This window comes from Eleutherodactylus coqui, chromosome 1 (genome assembly GCF_035609145.1).
Source record: "Eleutherodactylus coqui strain aEleCoq1 chromosome 1, aEleCoq1.hap1, whole genome shotgun sequence".
NCBI lineage: Eukaryota > Metazoa > Chordata > Amphibia > Anura > Eleutherodactylidae > Eleutherodactylus > Eleutherodactylus coqui.
In genome coordinates this window covers 105,384,503-105,406,389 of record NC_089837.1, presented here as the reverse complement: position 1 = coordinate 105,406,389, position 21,887 = coordinate 105,384,503, and the positions used below count along the sequence as shown (strand labels likewise).

Here is a 21,887-nt window from a genome sequence, read left to right as displayed (position 1 = left end):
GTATTCCTCTTCAAATGTGGATTCAGACAATCTAAGCAACTTGCAACGAGGCTTGGTCATCAAAGCTAGACTAGCTGGGGCTAGTAGTTCATTGCCAACCTTGTGAGGCTTTCTCACACAACAAAGGGGGAAAATATACAGAGAATGATGTGATCAAGGAAAAGCATCCAGCAAAAGGTGATCCTGTGGAAGTAAACAACATGTATACAAAAGGGGTCAAAGGAGAATATCAAGAATCCTTCTGATGAAGAGGCAGTGCAAAGTCAAGAAAATTGCTGCCAAATACGATGCTGGTGCTACAGCTAACTTGTCTGAATGCACAAGTCGTGTTGCTAAGCGTGGATGGGCTATAACAGCAGACAACTGGTTCCAACACTACTGCTGTCTTACAGAAAAGAGACTACAGTGGGCATAAGAGCACAAAAATTGGATCACTGAGTAGTAGAAAAACATCCCCTGCTCAGATTCAGATTTGAGTTACTCAGTGCTGATGGAATGGTCAGAATTCAGTGTAATCAGTGTGAATCAATTAACCCCTCCTGCCATGTGTCAACCACAGCAAAGGAGGGTCCAATGCACTATTAGATAGTTGGCTTTGTCAAAGTGGCCATTTGGTGTAATTATTGATATTCCATCATACAAGCTTGATGCCTAAAGCCTGTCTGCGCCATCGTACCTATCAGGCCACATTCAGATGGATCTATTGTAGCCATGTTCAACAGTATCCGAAGTGTACCACGTGTGCCTCCAGCGGTTCTACTGAACCAGTTTAACAACTTATAGATCCCTATGATGCTGCAAGTTTAGTTCAGTAGAAAAATGGAGGTTTTAAGTATTGCACCTGGGAAACAGACAATTTAAAGGGGTTGTCTTTTTGACAATTTTTTTTCTTCAGTATAGCTGCAGACGTGTTAGAATAACAAAGCAGGGGGACTTAAAGGGGTTGTCTCGCGAAAGCAAGTGGGGTTAAGTACTTCTGTATAGCCATATTAATGCACTTTGTAATATACATCGTGCATTAAATATGAGCCATACAGAAGTTATTCACTTACCTTCCCTGCGCTGGCGTCCCCGTCTCCATGGCTCCGTCTAATTTCGGCGTCTAATCTCCCGATTAGACGCGCTTGTGCAGAAGGGTCTTCTCCCATCCGTTCGTTCCGGCACGAGCGGCATTCTGGCTCCGCCCCTTCTACGTGTCATCGCGTAGCTCCGCCCCCATCACATGTGCCGATTCCAGCCTCCTGATTGCTGGATCGCTGGATGAGAACCGCTGATTTTGATGTTTTAACAACACATCTGCTATATTTAAGAATTGTTTTACAATCGGGCAACCCCTTTAACAGGGGTAGAATAAACAAACGTGAGGACACCCTATGGCGGTCCTAATTCTTTTTCTTTTACGCTTTTATATTGCCCTAGGTATATTGTAAAGGCATACAACAATCCTCTTGTCCTTCCTGTTTATATTATAACTTTTTTTCTTTTTAAATGACTTTCTCAGGACCAGCACCCAGGTCACAGAGACTAAGCCGCTCCAGCTCTCAAGAACAAGATGAAGGTTCATCTAGGAGTAATCGAGGGAGCTGGGGCAGAGGGGGATCTGGTACAAGCAGCAGTATGAACTCTCAATGGAGAGGGGGTCCTCGGGGTAGCGGAGGTAGCAGCGGAGGTGGAAGAAATCGATAAGATCATCCAACAGAAAGTCCATATTGAACCAAAATTGAACTTATAGTGGATAAAAACTGTGACCATGCTGAAGAGATCCTTGTTGGAGATTCTAGAACTATTTGCAAGAACTGGAACACTGGAAGCAATGTTAAGGACTTCAGAGAACTCAGAATCCAACCACATTTGTTTTCTCTTTCTGTTTAAGGTTTTTCACGTGGTGTTCAGTCCACACAACCATCACTTGTCCTCTTCTCTAGAGACAGTTATAAACCGCAAATCCTTGTGTACAGTTTGTCGACAATTGAGTTGTTTATTTTTTTTTTTGTATGAAATGCTGAATGTAAGATGTTCAAGAAATAACTAAGGGACAAAAAAGTCTTCTAATGTTTATTTGATGCTGTGGTTATGGAAGCTTCCATGCTTGACTGTGTAATGCTGTGAATTTTACATCCACTGGTTCTGGACATCATCGGACACAGAACAAGATCTTGCGGTGCCTCCACACAAGGCGTAAATGCTACAGAGTTTCCTGCCAGAAACCCTACAGTACATATGTGGATGAGAGTTTAAAAAAACTTATCCTTGTGGAATCCGCAGCATATTTGGAATACATTGGATTCTAAATCCGCAGCATGTCAGTTTTATGCTGTGGATTATGACAATGGATTGCAACCATTGTAATGCAAAGGTTAACCCTTTCCAATCCAATTTGTATCCTGGTTTTCCCAGGGGACTTACTCTTTTTCTGCTATTATACAATGGCGCTATATGCTGGCTAAAGCCAGTACTGCATGAGGTGACACATTGAATAGGCTCCGACAGCAGAGAGGCTGGCAATATACAGTAAGAGAACCCCGACGGACGTCTTCCAACATCGGAGTTGTACAGCCTTAAATCTTAATGTCTTCAGACGTCAGACAGTGGATTGGAAAGGGTTAAAACCCATGGCAGATTCCACATTATTTAGGTGTGTATTTCGATATTGTGGATTCTCTGCATTTGCTGCCAATTTTGCACTGGGGATTTTCTGCAGCATTTACTGTCTTTGTGGATGCACACTTAAAGGAACAATAAATCAAGGCATAAATATTTTACCAGGTAATAAACTTGCTCACACTGACTACTGCAGGATTTTCTCCCATGTTCCTGAAACAGGCTGAAATGCTAGTTTTAAACAAATCGCACCAAATCTATTAAGCACACGTTTCTTTATAAAATTTGAGCAATGAGCAGGTGTAGATTTACAATTAAATTTGCGCCATTTTTTGTCTTTGCAATCGTGAAAGTCTTTGGAATATTTCTGGGTACAGCCCCCCTTTTACCCTCGCCAGATTTTAGCACAAATATTGCATGCAACAAAATTTGTAACTTTATTCCCTACAGTCTTTACATCGTGTAGTGGTCTGGATTGGTACTGCAGGCAACTTTTTAAGTGAATAGGATGTGGCCTACAGTACCAATGCAGGCCGCTGGAGCTAGAGGTGGAGACAGTCCTTTAACCCCTTAGTGATGGCCCAATAGTGTTTTTACGTCCTGCCATTACAAGACATGTATGGAGGGAGATAGCGCTGTTATCTCTATCCATACAGTGTGGGCGTCAGCTGTTTATTACAGCTGACACCCGCGGGCAATAGCTGCAATCGGCCGCGTGGCCAATTGCAGCTATTAACCCTTTAAATGCCCCCAAACAATGTTCGGGGGTCCTCTATAGCCCCCCCGCAGTGAGATTGTGGGAGCCGTGCAGATGTCATGGCAGCTGGAGGCCTTCTGAAAGGCCCCAGGGCTGCCTTAGGAGACTGCCTATCAAGCCATCCCAAGTTTTTCAGTACATTATATAGTACATTAAATAGTACCATTCAAAAATACAACTCGTCCTGCAAAAAACAAGCCTTCATACAGCGACGTCAATGTATAAATAAAGGAGTTACGATTTTTTAAAAGGGGGGTAGAAAAAACAAAAATGGAAAAAAGCAAAAAAGCTCCTTCACTAAGGGGTTAAAAATGGCTTTATATAGGCTCTATTCACTGCAAGATTTCTGCAGTGGAAAATTTGTAGCTAATCCAGTTGCCAGATTTTGCCACGGGTTTCAACCTTTACATTGCAAAGGTTCAAATCTGGTGTCAAAATCTGCAGCATAAATTGACATGCAGATTTCACATGCTAATTTTTGCTTTGTGGATGAGATATCTTTAAATTTCATCCACGAAGCTGGTATTGTAAATACTGCAGATCTTCACAGCATTTACAGCCTATGTGAAGGCATTTTAAAAGGAAAAAAGGATATAAAGGCAGCTGTGCTATAGTTTTTTTTGTTTGTTTTTTTAATAGTTTTATGACTTATGTCAGTTGCTCTTTTAAGGATTGCTTTACCCGCAGCAGTTTTTCAGATGATGTAGCCATTTCATATTGCAGCTTAAACTGTAGGTTTTGCTGGAATTTAAATTATTGGTGTGATTGTTCATGCTAAAAAAAAACTGAATAGACTGGACAGTTGTTACATGGAAACATGATTTGAATTTAAGTATGTTTAACATTCATATAGTCACATAAAGCAGTAAAAAAAAAAAATCAAGTCCCTTCACGGAATGGGAGAGGACATGGGTCTGTATTGGTCCAGGAGAAGGAAATTGCCAATCACATCACTTTAAACACTAGATCCCTGAAAGCTTCAGATGGAGTTAATGCTTGAGGTAGAAATCACTCACTGCATTAAATGTAATGGGAAGTCGTCTGATTTATTAGTTAATCGGCAAAGTATTTATACAAAGACATTTGAAATGAGACTAGGAGAGGCCTCACTTGTAAATAATTATAATTTATTATTCATTTATCATCGTTGGTTGTTAAAAACTCAACAAGTGCAGGGACCTTTCTTTAGAGGCAGGACTTCTCTCAGGCCGATTGAAGCTGTTTTTTTATGAGACAACAGTAAATGGCCTTAATTTCCTGCGATAAAAACAATCAAAATATCTGAATATGTGCTAAGGTAAGACCGAGAAATGTAGAAGAGCAGGTGACAAGACGAGTTGGAGGCTAAAAAAATATTATGGCTTCTCTCACAAATCCCCCCTTTTGTGACTGTTTCCTCATGTTACATAGCCCACCCACAGTTAGCATGATTTCTTTTCATCCCAGAAACTTGAGCTAATCAATTAGGTAAGGAATGTGTTGCCTTGCCTAACTTTTAGGAAGGGTGGATGTACTGAAGAATTATCTATAATCCTCTCAGTTCTACCCTGCCCTGCCCCTAAGGAGGCACTAGTCTAATCCTGGGTCTAAAGATAGGTGCTGGATCAAAATTTTGTACTTTTCAGCTCTGAAGATAGGAGACTCGTGTCCTGTGTGCTGGGACAGCTATAGCCAGAGCAAACATTATGCAACCACTTAGTCATGTCTGGGTTTGATTTCCTTTAATAACATGAGTTGAGAATCCGTGTATTTGTGGACCCGTGAACCAATTATTATATAAAACCCACTAGATTAGGAATGCAACAGCAAAGGATTATACAATTTACCACTCCACTACAAAGTGTACTGAAAAGTAGACAAAACCAAGATTCACTAAATCAGGAACCGAAAAGCCAATCAAACCACCCTTGGTTCTGATTTTGCCCGATTATCTGTACTAATTTTTTGATATTGTGAATATTTTTATGAATAGGTTCCGAATTGTCGGATTGAAACAACGCATACCTTCAAATTTCTCACATCCAGGACTGAATACCAGCAATTGTAGCTCCATTCTTTAGAGCAGCTTTTTGAATACCTTGTACATCCAACAGTAATAAATCAAGACCTGTAAGGTAGCGTTAAGGTCTCTTGGCATATCACATGCTGTGTGAGGCCAATAATCATGGCTAGTCCCCAGAACCCCACTATTGATGCTCCCAGAGCTATTACTTCAGTATTACTCAACATTGTGGGAGTCCTTCACAGGTTTTATCTAGCTCCCAGGATTCCCTTTTTGCTCTAAATTGTAGTCAGGTATATGATGCATGAGAATACCCAAGTGTGACAAAGTTCAAAGCATACTGGCATATGCCACTCTTAGGCAGCTGTAAAATAATCTAGCGTTATTGTGTGTTGATTATTAACAACAATCAATTAAGATAGAATTGCATTAGTTTGATTAACCAGTTCCCCCATACTGTGAAAATTTGATAATCTAGATAGGCTGTAGCTCTCACTTATCCCCCTTTCATACTGTGAAAGGGCAAATAAACTATCCTGTTATCCATGCCCATAGACACTACCTGGGGCTTACCATTTGGCTTCGGCAAATTATCTACAGCTCTCTTGAGTGTGTGTTCAGGGCTTACCGTTTATGACAGATCATCATGCGGTAACACAAAAATGGCATGGCAACTACCTTGCCACCTAGGACGCCAGACAGTCATTCAAAGAGCAGGACATCCTACGCTCTAGCCCGATTTTCTACCATGTGTTGTTCCACACATTGTACATGTTTATTAGGTAACCCATTACAGTCCAGATTAGGGCCTATGTTTTTAAATGCAATGGGCTGCTGGCCCATCTATATATATAAAGCTGAAAGCCCTCACTGACTCACCCACTGACTCGCCAAAAGTTCTCCAACTTCCCGATGTCGTAGAAACATGAAATTTGGCGCAAGCATAATTATCTCCAAAATAGGAAAATAAATTGGGTCCCAACTCGATTATTCAAATCTAGCGCAAAAGAATTGGCGTCAAAATTTAACGTACATAATCTAAATCACTCACTTCCCAATGTCATAGAAACGGGAAATTTGGCACGAGCATTGATTATGTCATATATAGGAAAAGTTAATAGGTGCCAACTCGATTGTTCAATTCTATGCGCAAAAGAATTAGCGTCCAAATTTTACGTGCGGAATGTAATTTTCTCACTTTCCGGTGTCATAGAAACGTGAAATTTGGTACGAGCATTGATTATGTCATAAATAGGAAAAGCGAATGGGTCCCAACTCGATTATTCAATTCGTAATTTTCTCACTTTCCGGTGTCATAGAAACGGGAAATTTGGCACGAGCATTGATTATGTCATAAGTAGGAAAAGCTAATGGGTCCCAACTCGATTATTCAATTCTATGCGCAAAAGAATTAGCGTCCAAATTTTATGTGCGGAATGTAATTTCTTTACTTTCCAGTGTCATAGAAACAGGAAATTTGGCACAAGCATTGATTATGTCATAAATAGTAAAAGCTAATGGGTCCCAACTCCATTATTCAATTCTATGCGCAAAAGAATTAGCGTCCAAATTTTACGTGCGGAATGTAATTTTCTCACTTTCCGGTGTCATAGAAATGGGAAAATTGGCACGAGCATTGATTGTCATAAATAGGAAACGCTAATGGGTCCCAACTCCATTATTCAATTCTATGCGCAAAAGAATTAACGTCCAAATTTTACGTGCGGAATGTAATTTTCTCACTTTCCGGTGTCATAGAAACGGGAAATTTGGCACGAGCATTGATTGTCATAAGTAGGAAAAGCTAATGGGTCCCAACTCGATTATTCAATTCTATGCGCAAAAGAATTAGCGTCCAAATTTTACGTGCGGAATGTAATTTCTTTACTTTCCAGTGTCATAGAAACAGGAAATTTGGCACAAGCATTGATTATGTCATAAATAGTAAAAGCTAATGGGTCCCAACTCCATTATTCAATTCTATGCGCAAAAGAATTAGCGTCCAGATTTTACGTACGGAATCTAATTTTCTCACTTTCCAGTGTCATAGAAACGGGAAATTTGGCACGAGCATTGATTATGTCATAAATAGGAAAAGCTAATGGGTCCCAACTCGATTATTCAATTCTATGCGCAAAAGAATTAGCGTCCAAATTTTACGTGCGGAATGTAATTTCTTTACTTTCCAGTGTCATAGAAACAGGAAATTTGGCACAAGCATTGATTATGTCATAAATAGTAAAAGCTAATGGGTCCCAACTCCATTATTCAATTCTATGCGCAAAAGAATTAGCGTCCAGATTTTACGTACGGAATCTAATTTTCTCACTTTCCAGTGTCATAGAAACGGGAAATTTGGCACGAGCATTGATTATGTCATAAATAGGAAAAGCTAATGGGTCCCAACTCGATTATTCAATTCTATGCGCAAAAGAATTAGCGTCCAAATTTTACGTGCGGAATGTAATTTCTTTACTTTCCAGTGTCATAGAAACAGGAAATTTGGCACAAGCATTGATTATGTCATAAATAGTAAAAGCTAATGGGTCCCAACTCCATTATTCAATTCTATGCGCAAAAGAATTAGCGTCCAGATTTTACGTACGGAATCTAATTTTCTCACTTTCCAGTGTCATAGAAACGGGAAATTTGGCACGAGCATTGATTATGTCATAAATAGGAAAAGCTAATGGGTCCCAACTCGATTATTCAATTCTATGCGCAAAAGAATTAGCGTCCAAATTTTACGTGCGGAATGTAATTTTCTCACTTTCCGGTGTCATAGAAACGGGAAATTTGGCACGAGCATTGATTATGTCATAAATAGGAAAAGCTAATGGGTCCCAACTCCATTATTCAATTCTATGCGCAAAAGAAATAGCGTCCAAATTTTATGTGCGGTATGTAATTTTCTCACTTTCCGGTTTCATAGAAACAGGAAATTTGGCACGAGCATTGATTATGTCATAAATAGTAAAAGCTAATGGGGCCAAACTCGATTATTCAATTATATGCGCAAAAGAATTAGCGTCCAAATTTTACGTACGGAATCTAATTTTCTCACTTTCCAGTGTCATAGAAACGGGTAATTTGGCACGAGCATTGATTATGTCATAAATAGGAAAAGCTAATGGGTCCCAACTCCATTATTCAATTCTATGCGCAAAAGAATTAGCGTCCAAATTTTACGTACATAATCCAAATCTCTCACTTCCCAATGTCATAGAAACATGAAATTTGGCACAAGCATTGATTGTGTCATAAATATGAAAAGTTATTAGGTCCCAACTCGATTATTCAATTATAAGCGCAAAAGAATGAGTCCAAATTTTATGTACGTAATCTAATTCTCTCACTTCCTGATGTCATTTTATATGAAGGAAACGGCGCATGGTTACCTCCACGTGGTGTTTCCTGGGTAACGCAGAGAACTATGCAAAATGGTGAACATATGTTTTTCCTCAGTATCTCTAAAGTAACCACGACTTCATAAGATTTTCCGTGTGAACACCAGATAAACACCAGTACCAAATTAACTCGGGCGAAGCCGGGTATATCAGCTAGTTAAAATATAAGCCCGTCCCTGAAAATCATTCATAGCATGTGTAAAAAATAACTGTGGATGAACATCACCGGCATGTGATAAGGACAGATCATGATGGTGATGTTATCATAGGTCCTTCATCTCCACTGCTGTGCTGCTTCTGATCCCTGTTGTGTGGGATGAACAATGTATTTAGCAGTTCTTTGTGTGTGACGTGCATGTAGCACAGCTGTGGCGCATTGGCCACCAGAAACACTGATACTATAATTTCCTAATAACTAGTATTCCTTATATTTATCATGCATCACTCATCCATAGGTGTCCTCCAACTATTTCTCTAGTTATCCTTTGGACATTACCATTCCCCATCCACTGCTTCCCTGTGAGTTTCCCATAACTTGCTTGTTAAGGCCTCCTTCCCACGAACGGATTTACGCCGCGTAAATTCGCGGCAAAAATCCGCTGCGTTGCCCCCTGCTATTAGGTTCTATTGAACCTAATAGCTCAATGCTCACGATACGGAATTCCACCGCGGAATTTCGCACCGTGAAATCTCCCGTCCTCACCCGCGGCATGCTCTATTTGCCGCGGGTGTACACGCTGACGGCTTCCATTGCAGTCAATGGAAGCCGTCTGTTCACGCTATCTCCCGCTGTAACACAGCAGAAGATAGCGTGAAAACGCTTTCCCGCCTACTGCCGCCGCGTCATATGACGCGGCCGGCGCGTCACGTGACGCGGAGGCGGTGGGCGGGGAAGCGTCTTCACGCTATCTTCCGCTGGTAAGTATGGGGTCTCTGGGGGGCGCCGTGACGGGCTTCACTGCGGAATATTCCGCTGCGGAGCCCGTCACGCTCGTGTGAAGCCGGCCTAAGCGTTCTGTGAGCTGCCCTTACGGCACAGTCCTGTTCTCAGAGATTTTTGTCTCTTTAGCAGTCCATCTGACTAATTGAGAAAGCAACTCGGCTGGCACTCTACCACAATGAATGCATGTACGTCTTTTATGTGTACGCACAGTCGTTATGGGAAAGATGCAGTGAGGAAACTTTTTCTTTGATCAACAACTAAATGTGTCATGACAAAAATGACTGTCAGGGAGTGGAACCAGGACCTCCTGTGCTCCAGTTGGCAGCTCTCCCTGCTGAGCCATCCAATCTTCTGGACAGCTGCCTTGCTGGACCTTAGCCTGGTTCCCATATCCCTGATCCAGTTACCTGTCTTGGCTCCACCCTGCTCTTGATTAGGCACACTAAAAGCCTGGCCCTACGCCTGATACAGTGCATGAATATTGTGCCTCACAAGCCATAGTCAAGCTCCATTACCTGCCTGCTAATCTGCAACCTAAGATATACTGTTACCGACCTCTGACAATCCTCCTGACAGCATTACCTACTTCCTTCATTGTACTTAGACCTACTATTATCAACCCTTGGCATTCCTCCTGACAATGTTATCTGCTTCCTCCTTTGTACTGCAAACTGAGAGATACTGCTACCGACCCCTGGCATTCCTCCTGACTACATGACCTGCTTGTTACCTTGTACTGCAAACTATGATCACCTGTTACTGACTCCTGGCTCTCCTCTGACTACACTCTAGGTCTGCACAGGCTAAAATACCAGAGGCTCCCACCGAGAACCATATTGGTTACAATAACCTTGCTTTCCAGCAATGACAGAACGTTAATGCATTCAGGGGAGGGACTGATGAAATTTCATAAGAAAATGGCTTTTCTTAATGTTTTTTTTATGGAGCTACTTCATCTATTCCAAAATGCAGAAATGCTTCCATCTGGGATAGCTGCCTTTAGAAGAATGACTTTCCAGCCCAATGTTGGGAAGCCAAATCTGTTAGTGCAAATATTCGCTAGCTGGTATGTTTTCAGGGGGCCAAATTTGTTAGAGTTAATGCTCAAGCTTGAGGAAGCTTAGAAACAGCATTGAATGTGATAGGAAGTCATCCAATTTATTATTCTGCAGAAGTATTTACACAAATACATTTGAAACAAGGCTAGAAGATGCCTCATAAATAATTATAATGTATTACATTTCATTTATTATCATTGCTTATTAAAAACTCAACAAGTTCAGTGACTTCTCTCAGGTCAATTGAACCTGTTTCTCATGCGACCTCAGTACATGGCTTTGGAAAACAGCCTTGCATTCCTTTGATAGAAACAATCATAATATCTAAATATAAACTAAGGAAAGACAGAGAACTGGAGAAGAGAAGGTTACAAGACAAATTGGGGGATAGAAAATATTATAGCTTCTCTCATAGAACCATGGGCTATCTATCATTGCTGAAATGGAGACAAATAAGGTCTCTGAGCAGATTTCTGTTTGTTTCTAGAATTTATCCTAATTTCAAATGTTTTTAATATGTTTTTTACACATAGCAATTAACAAACGTATAAAATATATAATAACAGTTATAGCTAGCAAATAAAGCTTAAACATCCAGATGCAATCACATGGTAATCATAGACCCTCACGTGCTGAATCCTGCATGGTGTATATGGTCACCATCCTCTAATATACATACACAAATCATATCTATTGCAATCTTCCTTAGGTGTTCCCCTTCCCCGACCGGCCAACTGCTCCAGTCCTTATAGGAGGGCCGAAATGGTGCCCGCCGGACACCAATCAGCTTTAGAAAAATGTCTTTATAAAACTAACAAAGAAACAAAAACAACAAAAAGGGAGAAAAAAAAGGTTCCACCCTCTATTCCCACCACCTCTCAAGTTCCCATGACGGAATCCCTGGGAGAAGCCCTCTAGCCCCGCTCCCTCTCTCTCTGCCCTATAGGGATATCCCTTTGGGATCCCCTGTGGCCCTGCCCCCCTCTCTTTCTGCACCAGGTCGCAACACTCCTGTGACCGGGTTTGTACTGGACTGCATGATATGCGCCTGTTACAATCCAAACCAACTAGTCAACATACCTCTTCGCTGCGAGCCAGACTAACCATTACAGGCACTGCAGATGACCGCATACAGCTACCTGAGGTAGGTCTCCTAGAGCAGGGGTCCCCAATCACCGGAGCCGGGCCGTTGGATGTTCAGCGCCGGTCCGTGGCACCGCCGGGAAATTTTGCTCTAAACACAAGGCCCGCTGCCTTGTGTTTTGTGGCCCGCGGCGTACTGAAGCGATTACCAGTGGGGGCGCCGCAGCTCCCCGCTGGTAATCGCGCTGATCCTGGCGCACACTGACGTCTGTGCAGCCACAATTCTCCTCCCCGAGTCCCCTGCTCATTAGTTCCGCAGGAGAGGACTCGGGGAGGAAGCGTTCCAGGCTGACGTCAGGGCAAGCAGACAGAGAGCGACAGCAGGGAGGAGGTAAGTATATGGGTTGGGGGGGCTGCCTATTACTGAGGGGGGCTGCCTATTTCAGGGGTGCTGCATATTATGGGGGGCTGCCTATTACTGGGGGTGGGGGCTGCCTATTACTGGGGGGGATGGTTATTACTGGGTGGACTGCCTATTACTGGGGGGGTTGCTTACGGGGGGGCTGCTTATTACTGGGGGGGGGCTACTTACTACTGGGGGGGCTGCCTATTACTGGGGGGGAACTTCTTATTACTGGGGGGTTGCTTACTGTGGGGGCTGCTTATTACTGGGGGGGGCTACTTATTACAGGGGAAGGGGCTGCTTTTTGTCTGGGGGGGCTGCCTATTACGGTGGGGGTGGACCTGCTTATTACTGGGGGGATGGTTATTACTGGGGGGGGGGCTACTTATTACTGGGGGGAGCTACTTATTACAGGGGGAGGGGCTGCTAATTACTGAGAGGTGTGGGCTGTTTATTACTGAGGGGTGGGGAGATAAATTATATGCTGCCCTATGTGTGTGCTGGGGGGGGATAGATTATATACTGCCCTATGTGTGTACTGCCAGGACATTCTAAATGTCATAATTAAATAAGAATGGACTAAACTCCAACCCCCTTCATAACCCCGCCCTATATAACCAAAGTCCCGCCCATGTCCCGCCCAACCCTGCTGGGCCTTGTAAAAATGGTCTTGCTGGAAGCCGGTCCCTGGTGCCAAAAAGGTTGGGGACCACTGTCTTAGAGTATATATTGGTTTGCATAGACCTCTTCTCCATTAGAAGGAAATGTCACACGAGATGCAGGGGAATAAAATGAATCCCTCGCAAAATATTACATACCTAACACAGGAGGAAGTGCAGAGCCGGTTAAAGAGGATTAAAATTGATAAATCGCCGGGCCCAGATGGAATACACCCAAGGGTTCTAAGGGAACTAAGTGATGTGACAGCTAGGCTGCTATTTTTAATATTTATGGATACTATCAAGACCGGGGTCGTACCACTGGATTGGCGCATTGCCAATGTAGTTCCAATATACAAAAAAGGGGTCCAAAGGAGAGCCTGGTAACTACAGGCCGCTAAGTCTCACTTCAGTAACTGGAAAAATATTCAAGGGTTTCTGAGAGATGCCATCCTAGAATACCTCAAGAAGAACAGCGGAATAACTCCTCACCAGCATGGGTTTTTGAGTGGGCGATCATGTCAGGCCAATCTGATCAGCTTCTACGATGAAGTAAGCTCTAAGCTGGACCAGGGAGAGTCTATTGATCTCGTATATCTGGACTTCTCTAAAGCATTTGACACTGTGCCGCATAATAGATTGATATACAAAATGATGCTTCTGCCTCTGCCTGTGCGCAACTGCTCACACGCCTCCATATCATGTGAAAAAAATGCACAAGAAAAATGCAAGTGTGCAGGAACCCTTATGGTTATAGTAACATGGGTTTGGGTTGAATAATATGTTAGAAAATAATTGAGACAATATGTGTGTTAAAAATCATGAAGTACGTGTGGTAGAAAATTGAAGAACTGTTTTATGTATACCCATGCTCCTATAATATCCTCCTCTATGCTGTGTGTGTATATTGCTCGTTACCTCATTATGAAGGAGGTCAAGTCATATAACAACAACAACAAAAAAATTGTATGTATATATATTTTCTCTTGGCACCCGTTTGTTACAAGAACACTACTACCCCAAAAATGGTTATACATGGTTCGGTGGCCCCTGTCTAGTTCTAATGAACTGGGGATCATCATGCCTTCTTATTTGTGCAGGAAAAAGTGTCATGATGGACTGTATCCCTCCTGGACAAGATGTGTATGTGCGAAACTCACTAATAATGTAGTGTCTCTGTTTCCAAATCACACCCCCTGTATTGGGATTACAATGGGTTACCTAATAAGATACCGTATTTCCCCGCATATAAGACACCGGCTTATATTAAATTTTGCCCCAAAAGAGGCACAGTGTCTTATTTTCGGGGGCGTGGCGCACCTCGTAGTCAGCATCTGTGTCCCCCGCGACGATATCCCAGGCACTGCGGCAGGCTGCTGTGTAATCCTCGCCGCTGTCAGAGGATTCTCTCTCTGGTAAACAGAGCTTTGAATTTTTACGGCTTCAGCAAGTGAGTGCTGTGATTGGATCGAGCGCCAGCCAGTCACAGCCATTCAGTGATGTCAATCACTGAATGGCTGTGAATGATCGAGTGGCGGCTCTTCAGCGCTCACTTGCTGAAGCCAGAAAAATTCAAAGCCCCGTTTACCAGAGAGAGAATCCTCTGAAAGCAGGAGATAAAATGGTAGAAAATCAGGGCAGAGCTACGCTCTGCCTTTCTAGATGACAAGTTGTCTACAGTCCTAGATCACAAGGTAGTAATCATACTAGATTCTGTGTTACCGCATAATGGTCTGTCATAAATGGTGAGCTCTGAGTGCACACTTTTCCATGGAAGCTGCAGATAACTGGCTGAGGACAATAGTAAGCCTCATGTAATGTTTATGGATTAGGCCTACTAGATGATTTTTATAGTTAATGCAAGTTACTGATTGTCTAGATTATAATTTTTTTTCCAATATTAGGCTCGAGAACTAACTAATGTAATTCAAAATTGTTGTTACTACTCAATACACAATAGTGCTAGATTACTTTACTGCTGCCTGAAGAGTGGCATATGCTAGTATGTTTTGTATTTTGTTACACTTAGGTATTCTCTAGAGATGAGCGAGCACCAAAATGCTCGGGTGCTCGTTACTCGGGACGAAATTATCGCGATGCTCGAGGGTTCGTTTCGAGTAACGAACCCCATTGAAGTCAATGGGCGACCCGAGCATTTTTGTATTTCGCCGATGCTCGCTAAGGTTTTCATGTGTGAAAATCTGGGCAATTCAAGAAAGTGATGGGAACGACACAGCAACGGATAGGGCAGGCGAGGGGCTACATGTTGGGCTGCATCTGAAGTTCACAGGTCCCACTATTAAGCCACAATACCGGCAAGAGTGGGCCCCCCCCTCCCAACAACTTTTACTTCTGAAAAGCCCTCATTAGCATGACATACCTTAGCTAAGCACCACACTACCTACAACAAAGCACAATCACTGCCTGCATGACACTCTGCTGCCACTTCTCCTGGGTTACATGCTGCCCAACCCCCCTCCCCCCTGCACGACGCAGTGTCCACAGCGTACACCAAATTGTCCCTGCCCAGCCTTCAGCTGCCCTCATGCCACACCACCCTCATGTCTATTTATAAGTGCGTCTGCCATGAGGAGGAACTGCAGGCACACACTGCAGAGGGTTGGCACGGCTAGACAGCGACCCTCTTTAAAAGTGGTGGGGCGATAGCCCACAATGCTGTACAGAAGCAATGAGAAATATAATCCTGTGCCACCGCCATCAGGAGCTGCACACGTGGGCATAGCAATGGGGAACCTATGTGCCACACACTATTCATTCTGTCAAGGTGTCTGCATGCCCCAGTCAGACTGGTAATATGTACCTTAACAGTAACCGCGTTGGTGGTAATGTGGTGGTGACTGCGGACCTAGTAGCGCGGTTTTATTTTGTTGGTTTTCGGAATGTGGCCAGGATTAAGTTGGCCGAGGCGGGGGATGTTTTTGAGGCACTACGTGTCCTCTCCATGTGTCCGTGGTTATATGCACCTTAACAGTAACCGCGTTGGTGGTAATGTGGTGGTGACTGCGGACCTAGTAGCGCGGTTTTATTTTGTTGGTTTTCGGAATGTGGCCAGGATTAAGTGGGCCGTGGCGGGGGGATGGTGGGGGGGCTCTCTTGTTGTGTCGGTAAAGGTGAAATTCTTGGACTGCCACCAGACGAACCAATGCAAAGGCATTTGCCAAGAATGTTTTCATTGTTGGAGGAGGAGGGGGATGTTTTTGAGGCACTATGTGTCCTCTCCACGTGTCCGTGGTTATATGCACCTTAACAGTAACCGCGTTGGTGGGAAATGGCCTCGCCGCCATCATGTCTTTGGGAAGCCTCTGTTTCCACACCCCAGAGACATACCATTAGCAGCGGTATAGGCAGAGCCCATAATTCGTAACATTTCAGCCGTAGCATTAGGACAGGCCCCACTAACATATCACTAGCAGCATTATAGGGGGAGCACAGTATTAGTTCCATTTCAGTAATAGTAGCACTCAAGACAGGCCCCAGTAACAATTCCGAAGCAGCAGTATAGTGGGAGCGCAGTCTTCGTTCCATTTCAGTAATAGTAGCACTCAAGACAGGCACCAGTAACAATTCCGAAGCAGCAGTATAGTGGGAGCGCAGTCTTCGTTCCATTTCAGTAATAGTAGCACTCAAGACAGGCCCCAGTAACAATTCCGAAGCAGCAGTATAGGAGGAGCATAGTCTAAGTTCCATTTAAGTAATAGTAGCAGCCTACACAGGCCCCAGGAACAATTCCAAAGCAGCAGTATAGTGGGAGCGCAGTCTTAGTTCCATTTCAGTAGCTGCAGTATAGCCAAGGCCCAAGTTACATTTATGTAGCTAAAGTGTAGGCCAACCCCACACACCTTTCTGTACCATGAGTGCAGGCGAAGAACATAGAAATTGCTATGATTACACTGTAGGTGAGGGCCCAAAAAAATTGGTGTACCAACAGTACTAATGTACCTCAGTAAAAATTGGCCATGCCCAACCAAGATGGCAGGTGAAACCCATTAATCGCTTTGGTTAATGTGGCTTAAGTGGTAACTAGGCCTGGAGGCAGCCCAGTTTAACGAAAAATTGTTTCAAGTTAAAGTTCCAACGCTTTTAAGAGCATTGAAACGTATAAAAAATTTTTAGAAAAATTATATGAGTGAGCCTTGTGGCCCTAAGAAAAATTGCCCGTTCAGCGTGATTACGTGAGGTTTCAGGAGGAGGAGCAGGAGGAGGAGGAGGAATATTATACACAGATTGATGAAGCAGAAATGTCCCCGTTTTGGATGGTGAGAGAGAACGTAGCTTCCATCCGCGGGTGCAGCCTACGTATTGCTTACGTATCGCTGCTGTCCGCTGGTGGAGAAGAGAAGTCTGGGGAAATCCAGGCTTTGTTCATCTTGATGAGTGTTAGCCTGTCGGCACTGTCGGTTGACAGGCGGGTACGCTTATCTGTGATGATTCCCCCAGCCGCACTAAACACCCTCTCCGACAAGACGCTAGCCGCAGGACAAGCAAGCACCTCCAGGGCATACAGCGCTAGTTCAGGCCACGTGTCCAGCTTCGACACCCAGTAGTTGTAGGTGGCAGAGGCGTCACGGAGGACGGTCGTGCGATCGGCTATGTACTCCTTCACCATCCTTTTACAGTGCTCCCGCCGACTCAGCCTTGACTGGGGTGCGGTGACACAGTCTTGGTGGGGAGCCATAAAGCTGTCCAGGCCCTTAAAGACTGTTGCATTGCCTGGGCTGTACATGCTGCTCGATCTCCGCACCTCCCCTGCTACTTGGCCCTCGGAACTGCGCCTTCTGCCACTAGCGCTGTCGGATGGGAATTTTACCATCAGCTTGTCCGCCAGGGTCCTGTGGTATAGCAACACTCTCGAACCCCTTTCCTCTTCGGGAATGAGAGTGGGAAGGTTCTCCTTATAGCTTGGGTCGAGCAGTGTGTACACCCAGTAATCCGTAGTGGCCAGAATGCGTGTAACGCGAGGGTCACGAGAAAGGCATCCTAACATGAAGTCAGCCATGTGTGCCAGGGTACCTGTACGCAACACATGGCTGTCTTCACTAGGAAGATCACTTTCAGGATCCTCCTCCTCCTCCTCCTCAGGCCATACACGCTGAAAGGATGACAGGCAAGCAGCAGGGGCACCGTCAGCAGTGGGCCAAGCTGTCTCTTCCCTCTCCTCCTCATCCTCCTCATGCTCCTCCTCCTCCTCCTGAATGCGCTGAGATATAGACAGGAGGGTGCTCTGACTATCCAGTGACATACTGTCTTCCCCCGCCTCCGTTTCCGAGCGCAAAGCATCTGTTTTTATGCTTTGCAGGGAACTTCTCACGATGCATAGCAGAGGAATGGTGACGCTAATGATTGCAGCATCGCCGCTCACCACCTGGGTAGACTGCTCAAAGTTTCCAAGGACCTGGCAGATGTCTGCCAACCAGGCCCACTCTTCTGAAAATAATTGAGGAGGCTGACTCCCACTGCGCCGCCCATGTTGGAGTTGGTATTCCACTATAGCTCTACGCTGCTCATAGAGCCTGGCCAACATGTGGAGCGTAGAGTTCCACCGTGTGGGCACGTCGCACAGCAGTCGGTGCACTGGCAGATTAAAGCGATGTTGCAGGGTGCGCAGGGTGGCAGCGTCCGTGTGGGACTTGCGGAAATGTGCGCAGAGCCGGCGCACCTTTACGAGCAGGTCTGACAAGCGTGGGTAGCTTTTCAGAAAGCGCTGAACCACCAAATTAAAGACGTGGGCCAGGCATGGCACGTGCGTGAGGCTGCTGAGCTGCAGAGCCGCCACCAGGTTACGGCCGTTGTCACACACGACCATGCCCGTTTGGAGGCTCAGCGGCGCAAGCCAGCGGTCGGTCTGCTCTGTCAGACCCTGCAGCAGTTCGTGGGCCGTGTGCCTCTTATCTCCTAAGCTGAGTAGTTTCAGCACGGCCTGCTGACGCTTGCCCACCGCTGTGCTGCCACGCCGCGCGACACCGACTGCTGGCGACGTGCTGCTGCTGCTGACACATCTTGATTGCGAGACAGAGGTTGCGGAGGAGGAGGAGGAGGGTGCTTTAGTGGAGGAAGCATACACCGCCGCAGATACCAGCACCGAGCTGGGGCCCGCAATTCTGGGGGTGGGTAGGACGTGAGCGGTCCCAGGCTCTGACTCTGTCCCAGCCTCCACTAAATTCACCCAATGTGCCGTCAGGGAGATGTAGTGGCCCTGCCTGCCTGTGCTTGTCCACGTGTCCGTTGTTAAGTGGACCTTGGCAGTAACCGCGTTGGTGAGGGCGCGTACAATGTTGCGGGAGACGTGGTTGTGCAGGGCTGGGACGGCACATCGGGAAAAGTAGTGGCGACTGGGAACTGAGTAGCGCGGGGCCGCCGCCTCCATCATACTTTTGAAGGACTCCGTTTCCACAACCCTATACGGCAGCATCTCATGGCTGATAAATTTGGCTATGTGGACGGTTAACGCTTGAGCGTGCAGGTGCGTGGCGGCGTACTTGCGCTTGCGCTCCAACAGTTGCGCTAGCGACGGCTGGACGGTGCGCTGACAGACACTGGTGGATGGGGCCGAGGACAGCGGAGGTGAGGGTGTGGGTGCAGGCCATGGGACGGTAGTGCCTGTGTCCTGAGAGGGGGGTTGTTTCTCAGTGGCAGGTTGGGGCACAGGGGGAGAGGCAGCGGTGCAAACCGGAGGCGGTGAACGGCCTTCGTCCCACCTTGTGGGGTGCTTGGCCATCATATGTCTGCGCATGCTGGTGGTGGGGAGGCTGTTGGTGGTGGCTCCCCGGCTGATCTTAGCGCGACAAAGGTTGCACACCACTGTTCGTCGGTCGTCAGGCGTCTCTGTGAAAAACTGCCAGACCTTAGAGCACCTTGGCCTCTGCAGGGTGGCATGGCGCGAGGGTGCGCTTTGGGAAACAGTTGGTGGATTATTCGGTCTGGCCCTGCCTCTTCCCCTGGCCACCGCACTGCCTCTTGCAACCTGCCCTGCTGCTGCCCTTGCCTCCCCCTCTGAAGACCTGTCCTGAGTAGGCGTTGCAAACCAGGTGGGGTCAGTCACCTCATCGTCCTGCTGCTCTTCCTCCGAATCCTCTGTGCGCTCCTCCCTCGGACTTACTGCCCTCACTACTACCTGACTGCAAGACAACTGTGTCTCATCGTCATCGTCCTCCTCACCCACAGAAAGGTCTTGAGACAGTTGGCGGAAGTCCCCAGCCTCATCCCCCGGACCCCGGGAACTTTGCAATGGTTGTGCATCAGTGACGATAAACTCCTCTGGTGGGAGAGGAACCACTGCTGCCCAATCTGAGCAGGGGCCCGAGAACAGTTCCTGGGAGTCTTCCCGCTGCTGAGCATGTGTCATTGGAGTGGAGTGAGGAGACTGGGAGGAAGGAGGAGCAGCAGACAGAGGATTCGGATTTGCAGCAGTGGACGGCGCAGAACTGTGGGTGGACGATAGGTTGCTCGAAGCACTTTCTGCCATCCACGACAGGACCTGCTCACACTGCTCATTTTCTAATAAAGGTCTCCCGCGTGGACCCATGAATTGTGCGATGAATGTTGGGACGCCAGAAACGTGCCTCTCTCCTAGGCAGCAGTCGGCTGCGATACACCTGGATCAGGAGCTTGGCCTGTGCCCACACCCTGACTTGGGCCTCCGCGTCCTCGGCCGCGTCCACGTCCTCTAGGCCTACCCCTACCCCTCAGCATGCTGTATTACCAGTGATTTGATTTCCCAGGCAGGAAAGAAATTGGCGCAAGCCTGCAGGCCAAATATACTTTTTTCCCTTTTTTTTAAAAGGAAAGGCCCACTGCGTCTAGTCAATGAATAATAACTGTGTTGTGCCCCTGCAAATGTGTCACAGAACTTTAGTGTTGCAGAGTTATTAACTATGGCAGAGCAGGTATTTCCCAGGCAGGAAAGAAATTGGCGCAAGCCTGCAGTCAACCGTAGCTGGCTGCGTCTGATTATTTTTACGTTCTCCGCGCAGCACACACGTACCCAGAGCCCTTAGGACTGACAGAGGCAGGCCAAATATAATTTTTTCACTTTTTTTAAAAGGAAAGGCCCACTGCGTCTATTCAATGAATAATAACTGTGTTGTGCCCCTGCAAATGTGTCACAGAACTTTAGTGTTGCAGAGTTATTAACTAGAGCAGAGCAAGGAATTTCACAGGCAGGAAAGAAAGTGGCGCAAGCCTGCTGTAAAACGTAGCTGGCTGCGTCTGATTTTTTTTACGTTCTCCGCGCAGCACACACGTACCCAGAGCCCTGAGGAGTGTCAGAGGCAGGCCAAATATACTTTTTTCCCTTTTTTTTAAAAGGAAAGGCCCACTGCGTCTATTCAATGAATAATAACTGTGTTGTGCCCCTGCAAATGTGTCACAGAACTTTAGTGTTGCAGAGTTATTAACTATGGCAGAGCAGGTATTTCCCAGGCAGGAAAGAAATTGGCGCAAGCCTGCAGTCAACCGTAGCTGTCTGCGTCTGATTATTTTTACGTTCTCCGCGCAGTACACATGTACCCAAAGCCCTGAGGAGTGTCAGAGGCAGGCCAAATATACTTTTTTCACTTTTTTTTAAAAGGAAAGGCCCACTGCGTCTATTCAATGAATAATAAGTTTAATAACTGTGTTGTGCCCCTGCAAATGTGTCACAGAACTTTAGTGTTGCAGAGTTATTAACTAGAGCAGAGCAAGGAATTTCACAGGCAGGAAAGAAAGTGGCGCAAGCCTGCTGTAAAACGTAGCTGGCTGCGTCTGATTTTTTTACGTTCTCCGTGCAGCACACACATACCCAGAGCCCTGAGGAGTGTCAGAGGCAGGCCAAATATACTTTTTTCCCTTTTTTTTTTAAAGGAAAGGCCCACTGCGTCTATTCAATGAATAATAACTGTGTTGTGCCCCTGCAAATGTGTCACAGAACTTTAGTGTTGCAGAGTTATTAACTATGGCAGAGCAGGTATTTCCCAGG

At 45.6% G+C, this 21,887-nt stretch overlaps 1 protein-coding gene across 2 annotated transcripts in view; it reads left to right on the top strand.

Moving 5' to 3' along the window:
* WDR33 (WD repeat domain 33) overlaps positions 1 to 1,960 on the top strand; it is an 86,844-nt gene extending 84,884 nt beyond the window's left edge. For both annotated transcript variants that reach the window (XM_066598674.1, XM_066598679.1), the window contains exon 22: positions 1,502 to 1,960. In XM_066598674.1, coding sequence (XP_066454771.1) covers positions 1,502 to 1,686 — 185 coding nt within the window. In that variant the 3' untranslated portion in view covers positions 1,687 to 1,960. The remainder of the gene's footprint in view (positions 1 to 1,501) is intronic.
* Positions 1,961 to 21,887: the final 19,927 nt, after the last annotated feature.